Here is a 21,617-nt window from a genome sequence, read left to right on the forward strand (position 1 = left end):
AACCTACTGCCCCCCAACACTCCTTATGTTATGAAGGGACACCTCTACACGCTGTACTCCTTTTGTCAGAAGCCTGGAACTCTTGCTTGAACCCTTCTTCTACTTCACCTCTCTTGCACACCATTTAATCAGTTCTCAATTTCTAAATCTGCCTCCACTGCGCAAATCCTAGTTAACCCATCAGCAGCAGAGATACTAAAACAGCTTTTAAACTGGCTTTCTTGTATCCATTCTCTCCCTCTTGCACTCCGTTCCATACACTGTAGTCAGAGTGATCGTTTAAGAAACCGCAGCCAGGATGTTTTGGTGTACTGTTGCTACGATTCTAGCACCTTCTACATCCAGAGTCATGCCTTACGGACTTCAATCATTGAGTTTCTTCCATGAAGGCTAAGCCCTGAAGCTTAGTGTGCTCGGGAAGAAGGAGGCAACGCTCTTGGGCAGCAGGTTTCACGCGACACTTTGAAAATCACACCCTTGGGGAATTTCAGTCCCTGTCCCTTGGAAAGGTCTCTTTGGTTGATTCAGACTCTTTGGGGTAAATGGCAGTCTAGCGGGCTCCCCCCGCCACTCCCTCCACACACTCTCCTTCAAGATGGCTTCCCAGGTAGGAGGGCTCACGTGGCAGCAGTACAAAGGAGCTTCACGTCCATACACTACTACTACCACCTCTCCTCACTGGTTTTCGGTGCAGAGTGGCCAGTCTGACCAGGCTGCACTAACAGGTTCTCTCTGACCATTTGATGTGTGAAGGCATCCATTTCTGCCGACTGCCTTCTAGAAACCAAAGACCTTAACTTGAAGAGCTCTTATTCCTGACATGACTCTTTAACCAGAGGTCCCCTCAGTACTTAAGTAACTGCTTTCTAGGACATCTGGGAACTTCTGGATCTCCTGACACTATGTGAAGGCTATGGGGAGTTAGGAGTATTACTATGAATACATGCACACCTTTCTTGCCACTTCCCAATACTTTGCTGTGATGTCACCCCTTGCCAGGTTGTAGGGCTTTCCTCAAGACCTCAAACCCTACCTCAATCTAAGTCTGGGAAACAGGCCATTGATCTGTCCTTCCTCCTGCCCCTATTTCCATGTTCTTAGACTGTATTATGCCTATATCTGGACAAATCTAACAAGAAAAAACTGCTTTAAGGGAGTAGAGAGTGGGAGAAGTTGTGTGTGAAGCAGTTTAGATCACATATAGGAAATAAATCACAGTTTCTTTGGACATCTGAGTGGCTAGAGTGGTAAATACTGGACTCCAATACATGTAAGGGCTTACCAGGGATTTTTTTTTTTTTTTAACATCTTTATTGGGGTATAATTGCTTTACAATGGTGTGTTAGTTTCTGCTTTATAAAAGAGTGAATCAGTGATACATATACTTATGTTCCCATATCTCTTCCCTCTTGCATCTCCCTCCCTCCCACCCTCCCTATCCCACCCCTCCAGAGGGTCACAAAGCACAGAGCTGATCTCCCTGTGCTATGCGGCTACTTCCCGCTAGCTATCTACCTTACGTTTGGTAGTGTATATATGTCCATGCCACTCTCTCACTTTGTCCCAGCTTACCCTTCCCCCTCCCCATATCCTCAAGTCCGTGCTCTAGTAGGTCTGTGTCTTTATTCCCGTCTTACCCCTAGGTTCTTCATGACCTTTTTTTTTTTCTTAGATTCCATATATATGTTAGCATACGGTATTTGTTTTTCTCTTTCTGACTTAACTTCACTCTGTATGACAGATTCTAGGTCCATCCACCTCACTACAAATAACTCACTTTCGCTTCTTTTTATGGCTGAGTAATATTCCATTGTATATATGTGCCACAACTTCTTTATCCATTCATCTGTTGATGGACACTTAGGTTGCTTCCATGTCCTGGCTATTGTAAATAGAGCTGCAATGAACATTTTGGTACATGACTCTTTGAATTATGGGTTTCTCAGGGTATATGCCCAGTAGTGGGATTGCTGGGTCATATGGTAGTTCTATTTGTAGCTTTTTAAGGAACCTCCATACTGTTCTCCATAGTGGCTGTATCAATTTACATTCCCACCAACAGTGCAAGAGTGTTCCCTTTTCTCCACACCCTCTCCAGCATTTATTGTTTCTAGATTTTTGATGATGTCCATTCTGACTGGTGTGAGATGATATCTCATTGTAGTTTTGATTTGCATTTCTCTAATGATCAATGATGTTGAGCATTCTTTCATGTGTTTGTTGGCAATCTGTATATCTTCTTTGGAGAAATGTCTATTTAGGTCTTCTGCCCATTTTTGGATTGGGTTGTTTGTTTTTTTGTTATTAAGCTGCATGAGCTGCTTGTAAATTTTGGAGATTAATCTTTTGTCAGTTCCTTCATTTGCAAATATTTTCTCTCATTCTGAGGGTTGTCTTTTGGTCTTGTTTATGGTTTCCTTTGCTGTGCAAAAGCTTTGAAGTTTCATTAGGTCCCATTTGTTTACTTTTGTTTTTATTTCCATTTCTCTAGGAGGTGGGTCGAAAAGGATCTTGCTGTGATTTATGTCATAGAGTGTTCTGCCTACGTTTTCCTCTAAGAGTTTGATAGTGTCTGGCCTTACATTCAGGTCTTTAATCCATTTTGAGTTTATTTTTGTGTATGGTGTTAGGGAGTGTTCTAATTTCATACTTTTACATGTACCTGTCCAGTTTTCCCAGCACCACTTATTGAAAAGGCTGTCCTTTCTCCACTGTACATTCCTGCCTCCTTTATCAAAGATAAGGTGACCATATGTGCGTGGGTTTATCTCTGGGCTTTCTATCTTATTCCATTGATCTATATTTCTGTTTTTGTGCCAGTACCATACTGTCTTGATTACTGTAGCTTTGTAGTATAGTCTGAAGTCAGGGAGCCTGACTCCTCCAGCTCCATTTCTCGTTCTCAAGATTGCTTTGGGGGCTTCCCTGGTGGCGCCGTGGTTGAGAGTCCACCTGCCGATGCAGGGGACACGGGTTCGTGGCCCGGTCCAGGAAGATCCCACATGCCGCGGAGCGGCTGGGCCCGTGAGCTATGGCCACTGAGCCTGCGCGTCCGGAGCCTGTGCTCCGCAATGGGAGAGGCCACAACAGTGAGAGGCCCGTGTACCGCAAAAAAAAAAAGATTGCTTTGGCTATTTAGGGTCTTTTGTGTTTCCATACAAATTGTGAAATTTTTTGTTCTAGTTCTGTGAAAAATGTCAGTGGTAGTTTGATAGGGATTGCATTGAATCTGTAGATTGCTTTGGGTAGTAGAGTCATTTTCACAATGTTGATTCTTCCAATCCAGGAACATGGTATATCTCTCCATCTATTTATATCATCTTTAATTTCTTTCATCAGAGTCTTATAATTTTCTGCATACAGTTCTTTTGTCTCCTTAGGTAGGTTTATTCCTAGATATTTTATTCTTTTTGTTGCAACTGTAAATGGGAGTGTTTTCTTAATTTCACTTTCAGATTTTTCATCACTAGTGTATAAGAATGCCAGAGATTTCTGTGCATTAATTTTTATCCTTCTACTTTACCAAATTCATTGATTAGCTCTAGTATTTTTCTGGTAGCATCTTTAGGATTCTCTATGTATAGTATCATGTCATCTGCAAACAGTGACAGCTTTACGTCTTCTTTTCCGATTTGTATTCTTTTTATTTCTTTTTCTTCTCTGATTGCTGTGGCTAAAACTTCCAAAACTATGTTTGAATAAGAGTTTACCAGGGATTTCTAAGGGTCAGTGAGCAATCTATATATATGGCATGGACCTGCTACAACTCCTAGACTAAATTAACAGACTATGTTGAGCCCAAAGCCCTGATTCTGTAGCTACAAGGAAATACAAGTTTGATGAAGGAAAGTAACTATGACTGGGCAGAGAACATCACTGTAAGATCTGGTTGCAGCACAAGCCTATGCTTCCTGTTTCCTTCAACAAAGAGAGTTGATGAGCACCTCATTCCATTCACGCAAGACTTTTCACAGGCTTATCGCCACAAGGGAAGAACCTGCTGCCTACCTAACTGGTAGAATTCCAGAACAGCAATGTGGCAGATGCATGGGGTTAAAGCTCAGAAACAAACCTCCTGGAGAAATGAGTGATGACCCCCAGTGGCAGAAGATGAGAACTTCACCCAGTACCTAAGTTTACATATAAGAGAGCCTGGGAGTTTAATGAAAAAGATGCTGGACAGAAATAGGGTAGATCAGGATTTTCTGAGTCTGAAATTTATACAGGGTGGAGGCTCTCTTTATGAACAAGTCTTATTTGTGCAACTTTTATAGTAATAGTCAATTATTTGACCACATTATTAAGTGGACCCTTCTCCCAGCGCCTTGAAAGTTAAAGCCCCTCCCAGGACTTGTACAAGTAAAGGGTCTTTTATCTTAAGCTTCATTAGCTGGATGGTAATATTCCTCTGACAGAGACCCAGATCTCGTCTTCTTGGAGAGGGGTATGCCTAGGTGAGAGTACTTGTGCTTGACCACTAGAGACAATGGTACAGTTGGGAATTAGCAGCTGGGGATGCGATTCCATGTCAAGAGGCCAGAAAAGTTCAGTTGCACCACAAGAGAGGCTGATACAGAGCAGAGAAGACCACCTATGTTGTCGCAAAGACTATGAAGACAAGAGGGCAACAAGAGGGCCTGAGGTCAGGAAAGCCCCTTGGTATTCAGATACCAACTTGAACAGATGGAGAGGAAGAAAATCTGAAGGGTTGAACATTTACCCAAATGCCCAACCAAACTGAGTCACCTTAAGGAAATCATAATTTAAGCCAACAAAATTTCCTCTGATGGGATAGCTGAGCTTATTTTTATCTCTGATACCTAGAAAATAGGGTATGAGGGACTTCCCAGGTGGCGCAGTGGTTAAGAATCCGCCTGCCAATGCAGGGGACACAGGTTCGATTCCTGATCCGGGAAGATCCCACATGCCGTGGAGGAACTAAGCCTGTGCACCACAAATACTGAGCCTGTGCTCTAGAGCCTGTGAGCCACAACTACTGAGCCCACATGCCACAAATACTGAAGCCCATGCACCTAGAGCCTGTGCTCTGCAACAAGAAAAGCCACCTCAATGAGAAGCCCGCACACTGCAACGAAGAGTAGCCGCTGCTCGTCACAACTAGAGAAAGCCCGTGCGCAGCAACGAAGACCCAATGCAGCCAAAAATAAATAAATTTTTTAAACAAGGAAATAGGGTATGAGGAGTGAGGGACAGAGAAAGGGGTGATGGCTGGTAAGGCTGATTAGGTCAATCATAGAAATTAAAGACAACATATTCTGGTACATTTGCACTTGTTAGTATAAATATGTGACTTTACTCTGGAAATCTAACCCACCACTCGACCTCTCAGAATCGTCTATTATGTCCCTTAGGAAAACATCCACTGTCCTTCTCTTCGCTTACAAAGGGGAGAACTTCTTGTGGTTTCCCACAACCTAGCATCTGCCTCCTTCTCAGCCTTGTCTCTGGCAGCTTTGTCCTTCCTGATGCCTTTGCTGCAGACATACTGGGTCCATTCCAGTTCTTCAAATGTACCAAACTCACCAACTACTTCCTCAGCCTCCAGCCTCTCACCTCCCACTTTTCACTGACCAGCTCTTTTCACCCTTAATCTCTCAGCTATAAGGTCACTTCCTTAGGTCACCTCTAGGATCTTTTATGTTAGGTCAAATCCTTCTGTTGAAGTAATTAACTGCTACAATAACAAAACAGAGGTTGAAGTTCCTTCATAATTAAAAATAGTTTGGGAGTAGAGCAGGGAGAAGGGTCTCTAGGCCCTTAGAGGGTTCAGGATGTGGGGTTGGTGGGATTTCCTGAGGCCCGGTTTACCAAGCCTTGATAGGGTTATTTATGGATGTGGTTTTGAATTACATTACTCTGTCTCAAATGTCTACTTTTCATACCTGTAGTGTCACTGGTTATGAACTGAGGGGGAGAATCTCCAATCTCCAGTTCAACTGTGAGTCCCGTGGATCTCTTCCTTCGCAGACTCTCCCCTCGTATTACTTTGCTGACACGGATTTTGTCACTTGATATCTTTAGGAATAAGGCAAGATTTCTAACCAGATTATGAGAACTGTAAAAGTCATCTTCTGTTACAGCAGGTAATTGGAAAGAGACATATATGACTGAGGTGGTGTGGATTTCAACAGGTATAGTTCCTTTAACCAAAAGGTAAAGCATCTGGTACATTCTGTCAAAGTAGTTTTCACCAAGGACAGTGGAATTCAGGTTAGGAAGGAATTGCTCTATGAACGAAAAAAGCCAAAATAGCACAGTTAAATTTATTTACATTATCATAATTACCATGCAGTATTTAATATTTGTTTAAATCTAGGAAATTTCAAAAAAGTTCAACATTATCATTCTTTCATAGGAAAATGTGCATATTAAAAACAATAACACTTATAGAACTGACATGCAAAATTAAAGTCAATTTTAAAAATAATACCATTAATAATTATACATGAAATTTATTTTAAAAAACAATTAGCTATAGACACGTACAAATGAGAAATAAAATCTAATTATGAACCAGGAGCCTATGTTGTAACACTATTTACATTTTCAGAATTTTAAAGCCTTGACCAAAGGCATTTGGTAATTTAAAAATGTAAGTTTAACAGCCATCTAGTTTATGCAGTGCTATCTCTTAAGGAAAAATGATTCAGTGCTTCTATTTTTACTAAGGACAAAAGTATGTAATACAAATGAAGTATATACTAAAACATCTCAGAAGGCTTTTACATCAATAAAAGAAGTTTACATTTCAGCCTGAAAACGGTCAACACAAAACAAATTCTACTAGGGCACTGAATTTTGTAAAAGTGATTGAGATTATATATACATATATATGTATGTAATGAATAAATATTACTGATTTCAGGGCAGAGTATAAACAACATCCAAGAAATAATAAATCCACAAACACATATTGGGCCCAAAGTCTGACAGTACAGTAAGACTGGAATGTGACATGTAGCTTCTTACCACATTTCATGGTGAGGCTTACTAAGAAAAAGAAATTAGAATCTTAGAAAAAAGAGGTAATTTCTTATTAATGTAATAGATATTCATGGCAATGGCATTAAGAAGCCATTTCATTATTACTACATTTTAAAAAATATCTTCTAGTATAAGTTCTAGATGCAATTTGGCTTAAACATTCTGTGAATCTGAAAAATGTGTTTTTGTATTATAAATTGAAGCTGCTCTCAAGCTACTGTTACAGGTGCGTACACCACTTATCCAAGCTAACTTTCTCATGTCTTCACAGTAATGGAAGGAATCAGAGATATAGATAATAATAAACATTTTGGGTAATCTAAAAAGATAGGTATAGATTCATAATACAGGGATATTATTTTCCATTCCAAGTATCAAAGAAAAATGTTTATCTAAAAGCAATGCTATTTCAGAAAAAAATAATTCTAAAAGGGCAGTGGTGGTGTTGTTTTGCAGACTTGTGTAACCAGTTCCTTGTATTAAATTCTGCCTGTTGAGGTAATTTTTATTTTCTTGACTTGAACGATAGAGTACTTTGTACCAAAAGCACCATTTTAAAAAAAAGAGCTAAAATTTATGAAAATTAAGCTGTAAATACGTGCAATCATTTGTAAGTAAAAATAACACACTCTCTTAGCTTCTAAAGAGGCAATGTAGCATAATAGCTAAGTGCGTGGGTTCTAGAGCTAGACTCTCTGTGATCGGTACCTTGCTCTGCCCCTACCACCTTTGATACTGCTCTGGACTGAACTGTGCCCCCCCAAAATTCATGTGCTGTAGCCATAACCCCCAATGTCACAGTATTTGGAGATGGGGGCCTTGGCGAAATAATTAGGTTTAGATGAAGTCATGAGGGTGGGGAGGGGACTTCATGATGAATTAATGCCCTTATAAGAAGAGACACCAGAGCACTCTCTCTCTCTCTCCCCCTCACTTTCTATCTCTGCCACCTGAGAACACAGTGAGAAGGCAGTCACCTGCAAGTCAGGAGGGGTGCTCTCACTGGAACCAGACCATACTGGTACCCTGATCTCGTACTAGCAGCCTCCAGAACCATGAGAAAAGAAATTTGTTTTTAAGCCATCTAGTTTACGGCATTTTGTTATGGCAGCCCAAGCTAAGACAGAAAGCTTGGCAAACTACTTCACCCCCTTGTGTCTCAGTTTACTCATCTGCGCCTACCTCAAAGTGTTATTAGGATATAGTAACCGTTAGTTATTATATACAAAGCACTTAGAACAGTGCCTGACACATAGTAATGTCTCTGGAAATATCAGATGTTCATATTAGTAGTAGAAGTAGGACTTGCTTCACAGATGGTAATGAATATGGGTATCCATTCACACTCTCCCGTCAAGCTTATATTATGATCTACAGCACACATTTATGTAATCGTTAGCCAGGATTATGGGGCACAGCTAAAAAATGATCATAAGTAGCACATGTGGAAAGGAATGGATTGGCCTTATTAGTACCTGTTTAATAAAAAAATTCAATGAATAGAGATAAATCCTGGTCTCGCAACACTGGTAAATGGGTAAGTTAGCTTCTTCCATATATTTCCTTTAAATCCAGAGTTTACGTCATAATATTTACCTCATGGGGCTCAACTAAGGTTATGCTAGCTTTCTTGGCAATACTTCTGGTGACTGCCAATGAACTTAGGTTCTGACCTCTATGAAACAGAAGTAAAGCAGAGATAGGGTGAAAATTTTAAGCAAAAAAATCTCTTCTGTACGCAGGAATAAGTGAACTAAATGTGCAGAATGTAAATGTTCTCAGGAGGCAAAGGAATATCCGTCACACGCACAAACTTCTATCTGCATGTGTGCAGATAGGTAAGAATTCCATCTGGAGTGATCTTTCAGGACACACATGTTACAAATGAACACATTTTAGTGTTTGGTGGACCACGGGTAAAAATTTATTTTCTCTTGTATCTGTCAAGGGCTAAGGAACTAAAAATATTATAATGAAACATTATAAAGAATGTTATGCATAATTAAGTATACATATACAATGTATGCTGTATTTTTCTGAGGAAATACCTGTATACACATGTCGATTAAGTTCACAGTGTTTCTTTTGGGAGTTCCATACTGTATTCTGGGGGCAGACCAATGAATTGTTCACATAGACATCCAAACGTTGACGTGTGGGGAAAAAAATTCCCACCAGAACAGCCTGTTAAAAATAAACAACATTTTTGCATCTTAAGAGAACAATGAAACAGAGTATTTAGAATTTAGCACTTAAAAAATATCCTTTATACATGCCTTCTGGAGAATATTAAAACTAACTTTTATGGATTCAGGATACATATTGAGTTAAAAATTTTAAACAGATTTACATTCAACCATTCATAGAAAAGAATGTAATGTAAGAAAAAAATATTAGAGGACAATCTCTAAATTAAAGAGAGGGTTCCTTTAAAAGATAATGTTCAATACAGGCTTTCAACTCTAGGGGCAGGGGAAACAGGAGAGTTAGCAGTGCTCTGTACAATGCAACCACACACAATTAGGCACTTAATGTTGAAAAAAATGCTTATCTCTGATTTTGGTAATAAGACTAAAAAAAAGTCAGTCAAAAAACTATCCTCATTAAATTTTGGTCATTTTTCATGTTCATTCCCCACATTTCATGCTATCAGGTATAATCATAAAGTGAGGAGACTTAGCTTTTGCAAAGGTGGGGAGGAATTTATAAGGAATCTAATAAGCTACAGGTAGTTTTGGAATCTTCTTTTGAGATTGTTTGCAGAGGCTCAGAATATTAACAGTCACGTTACTTCAGAGTTACCATTTTTATTTTTAAAATTAAAAATATTCTCTTTCATTCACTATTTTAGGAACTCTCAAAAGTCTCTGCCCTATTTGAGCTTACATTCTAGAATAAGGAGAGACAATAAATAAAAGAAAAAATAAAAATTAAAGTATGAAGCATGTTAGAAGGTAATAAGTGCTATGGAAAAAAAGAAAAGGTAGATCAGAGTCTGAGTAATTGGGTGAGCCAGGCAGGGAGGGGTGGTCAGGGTAGGCCTACTGAGGAGAATGGGAGTTGACGAGGTGGGGGAGTCAGCCACCCAGAGTAGAATATTCCAGGCAGACTCACCACTGGAAGCGTAGGGCCCGGTGATAGCATGTCTGGTATATTGAGGAACAGCAAGGAGCCCAGTATGGCTGGAGGAGTAGAAGAAGTCAGAGAGCTAAGGGTTGGGGGAGAGTCTCAGGGTGCCTTGTGAGGACTCTGGCTCTTGTGCAAAGGCCAACAGGGAAATTATTGCAGGGTTTGGAGCACAGGAATGGCCTGCTCTGACTTATGTCTTGAAGGTATCTCGGTGGCTAATGAGGTGAGAACAGACAGCAGAGGGAACAAAGGCAGAGCAGGAGGAGGAGTTGGGAAGCAACTGCCTTAATCCAGGGAAGAGATACTGTTGGCTCAAACCGGATGGTAGTGCTGGACGTGATGGTGATTCTGGTTATTTTGAAGGAAGACTCAACAGGATTTGCAGATGGACTAGATGAGGAATGTGAGAGAAAGAGAGGAATCAAGAGTGATTCCAGGGCTTCCCTGGTGGCGCAGTGGTCGAGAGTCCGCCTGCTGATGCAGGGGACACGGGTTCGTGCCCCGGTCCGGGAAGATCCCACATGGCGCGGAGCAGCTGGGCCCGTGAGCCATGGCCGCTGAGCCTGCACGTCCGGAGCCTGTGCTCCGCAACGGGGAGAGGCCACAGCAGTGGGGGGCCTGCGTACCACACACACACACAAAAAGACTGATTCCAAGGTTTTATCTTGAGCAGCTGAAAGGATGGAACTGCTATCGCCGTTCTCAGGTGTCTCCTTTCCTTACTCCTCTCTCTGCTTCCTCTTATCAGTGTCCTTTCTTCACGTTCTACTCTGGGACTTTCAAATCTCATACTCTTAGAAAAGAAAATCTATATTATGAGACTTCTGGGACTTCACGTTCTACTCTGGGACTTTCAAATCTCATACTCTTAGAAAAGAAAATCTATATTATGAGACTTCTGCTTGACCTCATACTCTTTTTCCACTGACATAGCATATATAAAGTTAATCATCCCGGCTGAATTCCGTTTATAGCAGAGTTGACATTATTGAAGATACTTCAGATAATGTGCTGTGATCTCTGAAGTAAATTCCGAAGGTGTATTTCTGACATATATAATAATAGCAGCATGGAAGAATGAAAGTATAATCCCGAGTGACCAGTTTTAGATGCATGCTATTTTTATGTAAAGGTTCAGGTGTGCTTGCTAATCACACAAGTCAGAAATCACTGTTACCCCTCAAAGGTAGAAGCACAAACAAGTGCATATGGGGAGCGGTGTTTGGAATTCATATGTGCTCTCAGGCTGATGAAAACTGTCTGGACTCACAGTATTTTTATGGTACCCTACTGGTCCTTGAAAATGAGCTGTAAGGCTGACGATGTTTCAGAGGACAGGGAAGGAGATAAAGTCCTTAGCAGATAGAAATATATGCACATAACACGAATAACTCTTTTTCTTTTTTAGATTTTAAAAAATTTATTACTTCAAATAATTGAACAGAAATAATCTTCATAGAATTACTGAATGACAAAGTGCATTTCTTGACAGTCAGTAAATGAAATAGATAATTTTTATGTTTTTATTATTTTTTCACATAGCTATCAATAATTTTTTTTTTACTTAAAAAAATTGTATTTTATATTGGAGTGTAGTTAACAATGTTGTGTTAGTTTCAGATAGATACATGTATTAGTATAACTGAATCAATCACTTGCCTGTGCACCTGAAACCAATTACTCTTAAGAAATAATTTCTATCTTGCCTTACCTTGTCATGGTCAACATTAAGTAACATCAGTCGAAGATTCTGGGGACTAGTGCCAGTGAAGTAGACCTCATAAGATTTGCCCAGAGCCACGATGCTATGAAACAGGGACAGTCTTCTCTGGCATGTGTACCCGGCACACCAGCCATGATCCTGTGGGCCTACATCCAAACAAATGAAAGTTCATGTTCTGTGCTATGAATATTATTAGTGCAAAGCCCGAAGAGTAATTGTATTAAAAATAAATTGCAGTGGTCAAGTTCAGCATTTATAGCCATTATCCATCCACCCATCCATTCAGTGATCTAAGCTATTTCTCAAACCTTGCCTTAAAAAGGAAGGCAGGGAAGCAACTCCCTCTCTACTATCCTTACTTTTAGACTGCCCAGGGTCAGAAGGGTCTATGTTGAGGATTTGTGCTGGAAGGTCATTGAAGGAAATAGCTTTACTTGTATCTCTGCTTTAATAATCATTTAAGTCCAGGCCCCATGGAGAGGAAGAAAACGCTTGATGCTCTCTCGTATTTAACAAAGGTGACTTTGGGTGGGGAACCAACTTTCTCAGACTCTTTGCTGAGAACTATGCTATAACAGAGATAATTTGTTAAAAATAAAGCCTGGGGCTTCCCTGGTGGCGCAGTGGTTGAGAATCCGCCTGCCGATGCAGGGTACACGGGTTCGTACCCCGGTCTGGGAAGATCCCACATGCCGCGGAGCGGCTAGGCCCGTGAGCCATGGCCGCTGAGCCTGCGCGTCCAGAGCCTGTGCTCCGCAACGGGAGAGGCCACAACAGTGAGAGGCCCGCGTACAGCAAAAAAAAAAAAAAAAAAAAAAAAAAAAAAATAAAGCCTGTACACAGAAAACAGGGACATTTGTATGTCTGAACCACTGATTTATTAATTATGTCTTTCACTCATTTGTTCATTAATTTGTAAATTCAACAAACTCTTTTGTGTTTTTTTATTGCCTTTAACCTTCCTCCACTGTTATATTAATAAATTTTTGTTAAAGACTGTGATTATAGGTACTATTGGAGGGTCAACGTCATTAAATAACTGAAGCAATCTGAGAAATAACACTCCATTAAACCTTCTAGAAAACCAAAAGAAAGTGGATGCTTTGCACCTGAATCCAGACATTTCCAGAACACATGTAACATGACTGCTATAGAAAACGTCTCTATTTCACTCAGTTTTAAAGTATAAAACAGTGAGTGAGACATGGAATGATGAATTTTCTTGATGTATTTATTCATAAGCTTTGCTTAATTTCCTAGCTTGCTTGGAATTATTATCAATATTTATAAATGAAGTTTGATTGAATTTTAAACCAATATAAACTTCTGAAGCTTAAGTAGAGCATAACCTATCCTTTATTATCCAAAATATAAATCCCACTTTTGAAGAAACCTTCATTGTGGGTTTTGAAAATAGAAATTTCTATGTATAAAATGAAAAATTTAGAGTGATAAAAGCCATATTTTAAAAATAAAATTGAGTACTAAAATTTAAAGGGAAACTCGAGTGGTATGTACAAATTTTATCTTGGGAATTTTTCTTTCCACCTAGTATAGTGCATCCCAAGCTTCAATAATCCTTCTAACACCTACATAATTTTTGCCATGCTTCTATCGTTTACATTATCATTAAATTACATTCTCATTAAATTGAGACAGCTTAAAAATTTAAATTTATTTAAAAGAGAAATGTCATATCACTATTGTAAATGGAAAACTCATATGGCCTTTCAGAAAAGGAAAATGTAAAAGCAAACAGAATGAAACCTTTCTCCACCATATAAAACAGAGCAATTCGAAAACATCTTCATTATTCACCGACTGCTCTAAAATTCTTCCCCCAGTCTCTGCTTTATAAGATCTGAAAGGCAGCATTTGAAATTGGGTTGATCATAGGTCATAGAAACCAGGCAGACTGCATGTTGGGGCAGAAGTGGGGAGTGACTTAAAATCATGTAACTTTGAGACACTTCTGATTTAGTTCCTTCTATTCTCTTCAACGAGTTAAAAAAAAATGAACTTGTAGGGTATTGACTATTTTGGGAATCTTAGAATATTTTAGTACATGTTGTGACATCGTCAGGACAGACCTTTCCGATCCAGGTTATGTGCCTCTTCAGCACTTCAAAGACTCTAAGCCTGATTAGGGACTAATCTTTGAGCCCCCAGTGGCACTTCAGGAATAGACAATGAGTCCCTGCCCTCTGTTTTCAGTAACTTTTAGAAGTTCACCTATTTATTCAAAAAGTCTTGGATGAGAAGACTCACGGAGACCATTGCCTCTCCTTGGGCTACAGCCACCAAGGACCAGAATGGAAGAGACCTAGACTGTGGAGCTTGACAAGATAGTCATGACAGTCAAAGGAATTAGGAATGAGAAAGACCAAAGCCAACCAAACAAAAAAACCCCACAACACACTGATTCAACATTAATTCTTCCAAGTATTCATGAGAATGAAAAACAAGCAGGCTGAGAATATTCATTCTCAAGTATTCCAAATATCATATTATCATTTTTTAAATTTATGTAAAGAAAATTGTTTTTTTTGCAGACTCTTGGATCAATTTTTTCTTAAATATATTTATGCCACCTTCATACCTATAAAGATTACTCACGGAATAACTTTCCTCCTCTTCTTATTCTTTTCTTTTTTTTGATATTAATGCATTTTATTTTATTTTTTTATTTTTTTAACATCTTTATTGGAGTATAATTGCTTTACAATGGTGTGTTAGTTTCTGCTTTATAACAAAGTGAATCAGTTATACATATACATATGTCCTCTTCTTTTTCTAATGGTCTATTTGGAGTAATTGTCCTGGCTTTCTAATGTGGGGGACTGCTGAAGAGTCAAGTCTCCCTCCTGCACATAGATCTTACAAACAGAAGGCAAGGAAATCCCTATGTTTACTAGTTTTACGTGACAGATAATTTATGAGACACGTCCATGAATGCAGTAAATAGTGAATGCCTTGAGTAACCCTAGTTTGCTTACATTGAATACCTACCGTTAATGAGATCAACATAACCATTGCTCACTACAGCTACTGGGGAGAGTCTGCGAGTTTCTGCGTCGGAATCCAGGCTTTCAATAACCATCATTGCATATTCCATCCCAAAGCACCGATAGCTCTGCCATTCTGGAATGTACTTACAGGTTGAATCTCTAATGATTCCTAGAAACATAGGAATACACATTTTGAAATGAAACAGAATCTCCTTACAAAAGCTTCCACATACTATCTTTTGCTTGTTACATAACATTAATAAGTAGAAAATATAAATTAGTTGAGTACATCAATCATTAAAAATAAAAGATATATTTTGTTTCATGAACCAGAGGACTAACAGAATAAGATCCAACAAACCTTTATAAGGTGCTTTCTCAGTGACAGGAATTCTACTTCCATTTGGGAATGTGAGCATCACATTAGGAATTCTATAGTCTCCAATTCCAAATTGGCTATTTCCATTCCATTCATATTCTGCTTCAGGTATCACTGAACCAGATTTCCCCAGAAAGGAGCCATCCGTATCTCTAAGAAAAGATTTCCTTTTGGCATCACAAACCATGTCTACACAATCAGATGGATTCACCTTACTGTGAAGAAAAGGTGAAATGCATGAATACTTAGATGTGGTATACCTCCCTGTCTCTAGAGAGCATTTGAATATACTTGCGCATTTGATAAGAGTATCAAAAAAATTAATTGATTGAATCCTATTTCAGAAAGGATTCAAAGTGGGACCAAGTAGCATATGTAATTAGCATTGTAATGAGGCCTGATTTTCCATTGTGTTGATTTGGTCTACTATTATGAATCCATTAACATTTCAAAAGGACAAATTGTACCTGTGGGAAATAAAATTAGAATTCCATTTTGCTATTCCATACTTTGTCGAATGATAGATTTCATATTTGTGCATTGCTCAAAATATACTAACGTTGCCCAAAGAGCAGGTAAATTACTCAGTTGTGCAGACATACAAAATCCTTGTGTTAGCAGGGAAGTCTTTATATTTTTCCCTTCTTTCTCTTTTTTTAATGGGTCTGTAAGATTTATAAATGTATCATATGCTTTTTATAAAATAATCTAAATACTTAATATAAGTTCAGTCCCCTTTGCCTTTCTATCATAAGCTCTTAGGCTCATCACCAATTACAGATTAGTATATATTCTTGTAGACTTTTGCCTATATATATACACAAACAGATATACTTAAATTATGATTTTTATGCTATATATTTTAATAACAATTCTGTAGACACCTGAACTGTAAGAGATGAAATACTATAAACTCATCATGCAGTTCAATTGTAGATGGTATTCTGCCTTCGTTCTGAACTACCTGGAGTGTTGACTGTTAACTGGTTATAATAATAAAATGGCTGCTTAATTTGCAATGTACTATACATTGTATATTATATATAGTATACAGCATACTTACACTATATGATATACACCATGGGGAAATAGAAATTCATTCTACAGTTATAGCAGCAAAATACTATCTAATAGATCTGAGATTTTTGCAAAGAAAGACGTGAAGCTATAACTTATCCCTTACTCTACTGTATTAGTTTTGGAGATGATTTGAGTAAATATTTCTGTGGGTCATGTGTTCTTTGTGTTCAAGTGTGTGCAGAGTGTTTTTGTGAGCAAGTCTGTGAATAGACTGCCCAGTGGCACTCTTACATTATGGTTTAGGGCTCTGTTTTACTTCAGGTTACAAAGAAACAGAGCCTGAGATGTGGATTTTTGTTCAAGTGAGTTTTTAAGGAGTCCTCAATAAGGGAAGGAGAGAAAAGGGAAGGAGAGAAGCCATATAGGGCAAGGGAAAGAAAAGGGAGATGACTATGGTCTATAGACTAGCTTCAATCTGATCCCAGGAGAATCTCTTGATCACGAACTACACCCAGAGCTGTTCCACTTTGAGACAAGGGGGCTGGCCTTCCGTCCTCCTGTATAAATTCGTCATTTTTTGTGGACTACAAGAAGGCAGTGGTAGGGAGAGTTTTAGCCTCTCACAGCTATTCCTGTTTGGCTAAGAGCAATCTTCCGGAAAAGCAGGCAAATGTAGGTCATTATTGGCCAACATTTAGAGCATCTGGGGACTGGGTGAGCTACTCAGTAAAAGAGATCTGGGATTGTGCTAACAATATCCCAATAAAAGCACAGGACTCAAAGACATATTTTTAAATGTAATATTTTCTTCATGACGTAGATGTTAAAATTATATATTAAATCTGAAAGATTCAATGATAACTAAATAGGAGGTAACAGCTTTCTAGTGGGGAGAAGCTCTACTGAGCCAAAAAACACTGCAGTTCAACAATTATTAAATGAGGAGGTATGGGGTTGTCATCAAAATAAGATCAGATGAAGTCAAACTATTTATGAAACACTGCATTCCTCTGAAGAGATGCATATCTAATTAGCATTATTTCTTGTCTTCTCTCTATACTGAAAATGGTCAAAGAGCTCTAATGGAAACTTTCTTTCCTCCAATATTGTCTTATATCTAAATTTTTTGAAGAGCAGCAGTTATTGGCTATATTCTTTCAAGACTTAGAATCTACGTGGTTCAGCTTCTAGAAATATCCTGACACCAACTAACCTCTGTGATTGAAAAAAAAATCACTGTTCAAAGTTTCTGCATATTTTTAGTCACAATGATTATAATGATTCCCATTTAATTTCCAAGTACATGTTGGGGTGCATATAATAAGATATTTGTAAAGCAAAAGGAGACAAAAGAGGGAAGGGAAAGGGAAGAAATGATAGACATGCCTTTCATTCCTAATGACTATTAATGGAGAGATATTAATGTACAAATATACTTCTGACCCATTCTCTATCTTTTATGTTTAATGATGGTGCTATGTATGATACAAGGGAAAAAAAAAGTATGAGAAAATATACATATTAAGGCCTAGCTTCTTCACCTTACCTGAAGACACAGATATATTAAATACTCTTAATTTTCATAATGCTGATTGAAATTTCATAGACATAAACAGTTACTTTAAATTTAGCAACTTTCTCAGATCTATGGCAGGGGAAGAAAACAATGGAAAACTGTGATGACAGAAAAGAAGAAACTGAGTTATCATGTATTTTACCTTATATCGGGTCTGTGTATAAATATTTTTGATTGTTCAGTAGTGTCAACCAGCTGTATGTTCTTCACATGGATTGGATGCTGTAAATCCTCATTTAAAGGGTTAGTAATGAATATCACATTAGTTTCACCTGAACAAACATTTTTAAATCCAACAAATGTGGAACCTAAAACATAAATAATAGAAACACAATTATTTCCTATAGAGAAAGGGTAAAATCAGTTTCATTTCATGTATATTCCACCAAACACATCATTTAACATTACCTTGAACATGGAACTCTGACCTTATGTGGCAGATAAGTCCACCACTATTTGTGGACTGTATCCACACCACTGAGTAGTCCTCTCCCATATTTTCTCTGAGCTTGGCATATTTTCTCTGTGATTTGCATTGGACAATGGGACAAGAGCAATTGTAGTATAAACAGATCTGAAAAGTGCTTGCATATTAGGGCTCACTCTCTCTTGGTGTTCTTGGGGAATTCTGTGATTACCAGCATGTGAATATGCCTAGGAGACATTTGGCACTCTCATTACCCCATCAAGGGCCAGCACCAGCCACCAGACACAGAAGTGAGACTGTCCCAGACTAACCAGCCCCTACACATCTTGTAAAGTGATGGCAGCTCAGTGAAAAATCCCAGGTAAGATTAGCGGAAGAATCACCGAGCTGAACAAAACCCAAATTGCCAATCTACAGAATCATGAGCTCATAAACGGTTGTTTAGAGGCTTTGAATTTGGGGGATGGTTTGTTATGCAGCAAAGGCTAACTGAAATATTATTGCTCTCCTGGTCTTATTGCATATATTATGTGGCCAAAAGATAAAACTGATTAGATCAAAAAACGATCCCCTTTGCACTTAAAATCCAGTAACTCAAAACTGAAAACAGCAAAAAGGGAGTCCAAAAAATTCTTAAATTAGTTATGTGCTATATACTACCCTGCTTGACTGTATTTTCTCCTAAGAAAATATTGTATACACATGAATATAAGCCTGTAGATGAGTATCAATAAAATACTATAGTAATAGATGCGGTTTGTTCCCTGTGTAGATCTCCTTTATTGGTCCTAAACCTATGTAGCATGTTAAATAATTTTTGGCAGGGGTATCATTACAAGTAACACTAAAAAATGATAATTTGTTCTGCATTTCTGGGAATTAAAGTTATGAGAAATAATATGTCAAAACTTAGATGTCTAATTTATTGAACTGCTTTCTTTCAGGTGACACTGGTTAAAGTTATCATGAAAGGGAGATTTGCTAAACTGAAATAGAGAATGGCTCAGCGTATTTAATGGGCAAAGCGAAAATACTTGGTATGTTTACTACATCTATTTTAATTATTTTACATTTTTAAGAATGCAGCCTGGTTCAGTGAAAAAGCAGCAGATTTTAAGTCAAGAGATCTTGATTCTGATCCTAGTTCTGCCAGCAGCTGTGGGAGTTTGGCAAAACATTTAAGTTCTATGAACTAAAATTTCTGCAGTCATAAAAGCTTCTAATAAGATATAACCCTAATTATATAAAAGGGCTTTACGATTTAGAGAAACTAATTAATATTAAATCACTAGACCAGTGCTTTTTCTGTTGTTTTAAAAAGAAAATGAAATGTCAGTTCTTTTATATGTATGAATGTTGCCAGGGAACTATTCTTGAAATTGACTCTGATGTCTGGTTTCTTTGCTTGTCGTATTGAGCAGATTAATTTAATCATTATTTTTTTTAACTAACAATGAAACATCACTAGTTATATTCTACGTATTCTTTACAGAACTTAACTGAGTAGACTTTCAAAGACTATGTTTAAACTTGCCTGAGATGTCCAAAAGACCACTGATGGCATTGTAACTCATGATCCCTGCATGGGGTTTCCGCGGTGCCATGTTATGTGCTGAAGCAAAGGTAGGCCAGCAAATCCCACTTCTCCCACCTTTTATAAAAAGAAGAAAGTTAATGAAATTTGAATATGCACTCATATGAACCCCAAAATTAAAAGTTCTAAAATCTTTACCTGAGGGAGGTCTAGAACTTCGATGGGCAGCAGAAAGTTCAATATTGGGATCATCATTAGTTAGGACATCAGAGCAATTAAATTCAGGGCTACTTCCAACAATTAATGAGTTCTATTTTAAAAAAAAGTTCAAACAGTAAGCTTTAATAATAACTTTTCTTAAAAGAAAACATAATAATGAATAGTAATGAATGCCACTGTAGCAAAACACAACCTGTATAACTTTGAGAAGTGGATCATTCATTAAACCAAGTTAAAAAAGATGTGATTTTTGCCCCAAGTGGATGACATTCAAAGTCAGAGGGGGGAGACAGGCATGTAAATAATTATATTTAAAGAGATGTTATGTTTCCATGATAGGAATATGTGCAAGGCAAGTAGGAACAAAAAGAGGAGGGAGTGTCAAAACTACCTAAGCTGGTTCAGGAAAGACTTCATAGAGATAGTGAAAATTTAACTAATTGTGGCAAGATTAGCAGGTGATAAGCAAGAAGAGCTGAGGGAAGGAGTGGGGAGAGGGAAGGAGGCAGAAGGCAATGAGCACAGAGGCAGGAGGTGTGGCTAGTAGGGCAAAGAGGTCAAGAAAATCATCTGTATTCAAGAATTCTACCCTTGTCAGAGTTGCTTTCTGCCTTGTGTGGCTGCGTTCAATTCTTACCTTAATCTGCACTGTTTTACTGGAAATTCTGTGAGATACAGCAGGTGGCGTGTAAATCATTGAAGAAATGGCCATTCCATTGTCAACCAGGGTCACGTTATAGATACGCACACTCTCCGTGGTCTGTAACAGAACTTGGAGGTTACATCGTATGAAATATAATCATAAAAGAAAATAAACAATCACTGTTTTGGGATCCATTTACCTGAAAATAAATTCCGTAATCCCAGCATGCCCAAATGGTAAATCCCTGTATAAGAGAGCATCCAGGAAGGCCATCTTGGTTCATATAGATACCAAATAAACCTCCATGGGCTTCATTGTCAAACCACTTTTCCAGAGAATAAGACTGACCTTTGAAGGAAATATGGAACCAGTAAATTAACATTATGAATCAAGTCATAGAGTTATAAGCAGTATCAGTTAAAGTTGAAATTCTTTTAAAAGTTAAATATATGAGTCTGATGCAAATTTTAATAACATGATCAAATATTTGTATGGTTCAGCTACTTACAGTTTATTCTATTTAGTATTTCTCTTATCTAATTTGTCTCTTCAATGTTACTCAGAATAATTGTATATTCATTTGCAAAAGTTTACTTTTGTGCTAGCACCCTTAACTTATTATATCTGATTAAACATGAATTTCTTTAGAAAGATTATGAAGTTTGAATTCAAACAAGGCTAAACTTGAAAAACACAATGATACCACTTGCTGTCTATAAATGTTACGGGTTCCTTCTGGTCAGCCCATTTTCAAGTTAAGTGTCACTTCCTTAGAAGGCCTTCTCTGACTACCGGATTCATACATAGTTAGCACCTCAGTCACTTAACATGGCAATTAAAATTTTTTTCACTTTGATATTTAATTACTACTTATTTGTGAATTATTCATCTCCTCTCTCCTACAAGAACGTAAGCTTCATGAAAGAAGAAACTGTCTAGCTCCTTCATGGCCAG

At 38.1% G+C, this 21,617-nt stretch overlaps 1 protein-coding gene across 1 annotated transcript in view; it reads right to left on the reverse strand.

The window, feature by feature from the left end:
- Positions 1-21,617, reverse strand: part of PKHD1L1 (PKHD1 like 1) — a gene marked incomplete at both ends in the record, with an annotated part of 143,164 nt that overhangs the window by 6,544 nt on the left and 115,003 nt on the right. Inside the window, 10 exons of the mRNA XM_079901821.1 lie at positions 5,904-6,248; positions 9,054-9,189; positions 11,846-12,003; positions 14,867-15,034; positions 15,227-15,459; positions 17,983-18,148; positions 19,802-19,918; positions 20,000-20,111; positions 20,658-20,780; positions 20,863-21,011. Coding sequence (XP_079757947.1) covers positions 5,904-6,248; positions 9,054-9,189; positions 11,846-12,003; positions 14,867-15,034; positions 15,227-15,459; positions 17,983-18,148; positions 19,802-19,918; positions 20,000-20,111; positions 20,658-20,780; positions 20,863-21,011 — 1,707 coding nt within the window. The remainder of the gene's footprint in view (positions 1-5,903; positions 6,249-9,053; positions 9,190-11,845; positions 12,004-14,866; positions 15,035-15,226; positions 15,460-17,982; positions 18,149-19,801; positions 19,919-19,999; positions 20,112-20,657; positions 20,781-20,862; positions 21,012-21,617) is intronic.

The sequence above is a fragment of the Stenella coeruleoalba genome (genome assembly GCF_951394435.1).
Source record: "Stenella coeruleoalba genome assembly, chromosome: 17".
Taxonomy (NCBI): domain Eukaryota; kingdom Metazoa; phylum Chordata; class Mammalia; order Artiodactyla; family Delphinidae; genus Stenella; species Stenella coeruleoalba.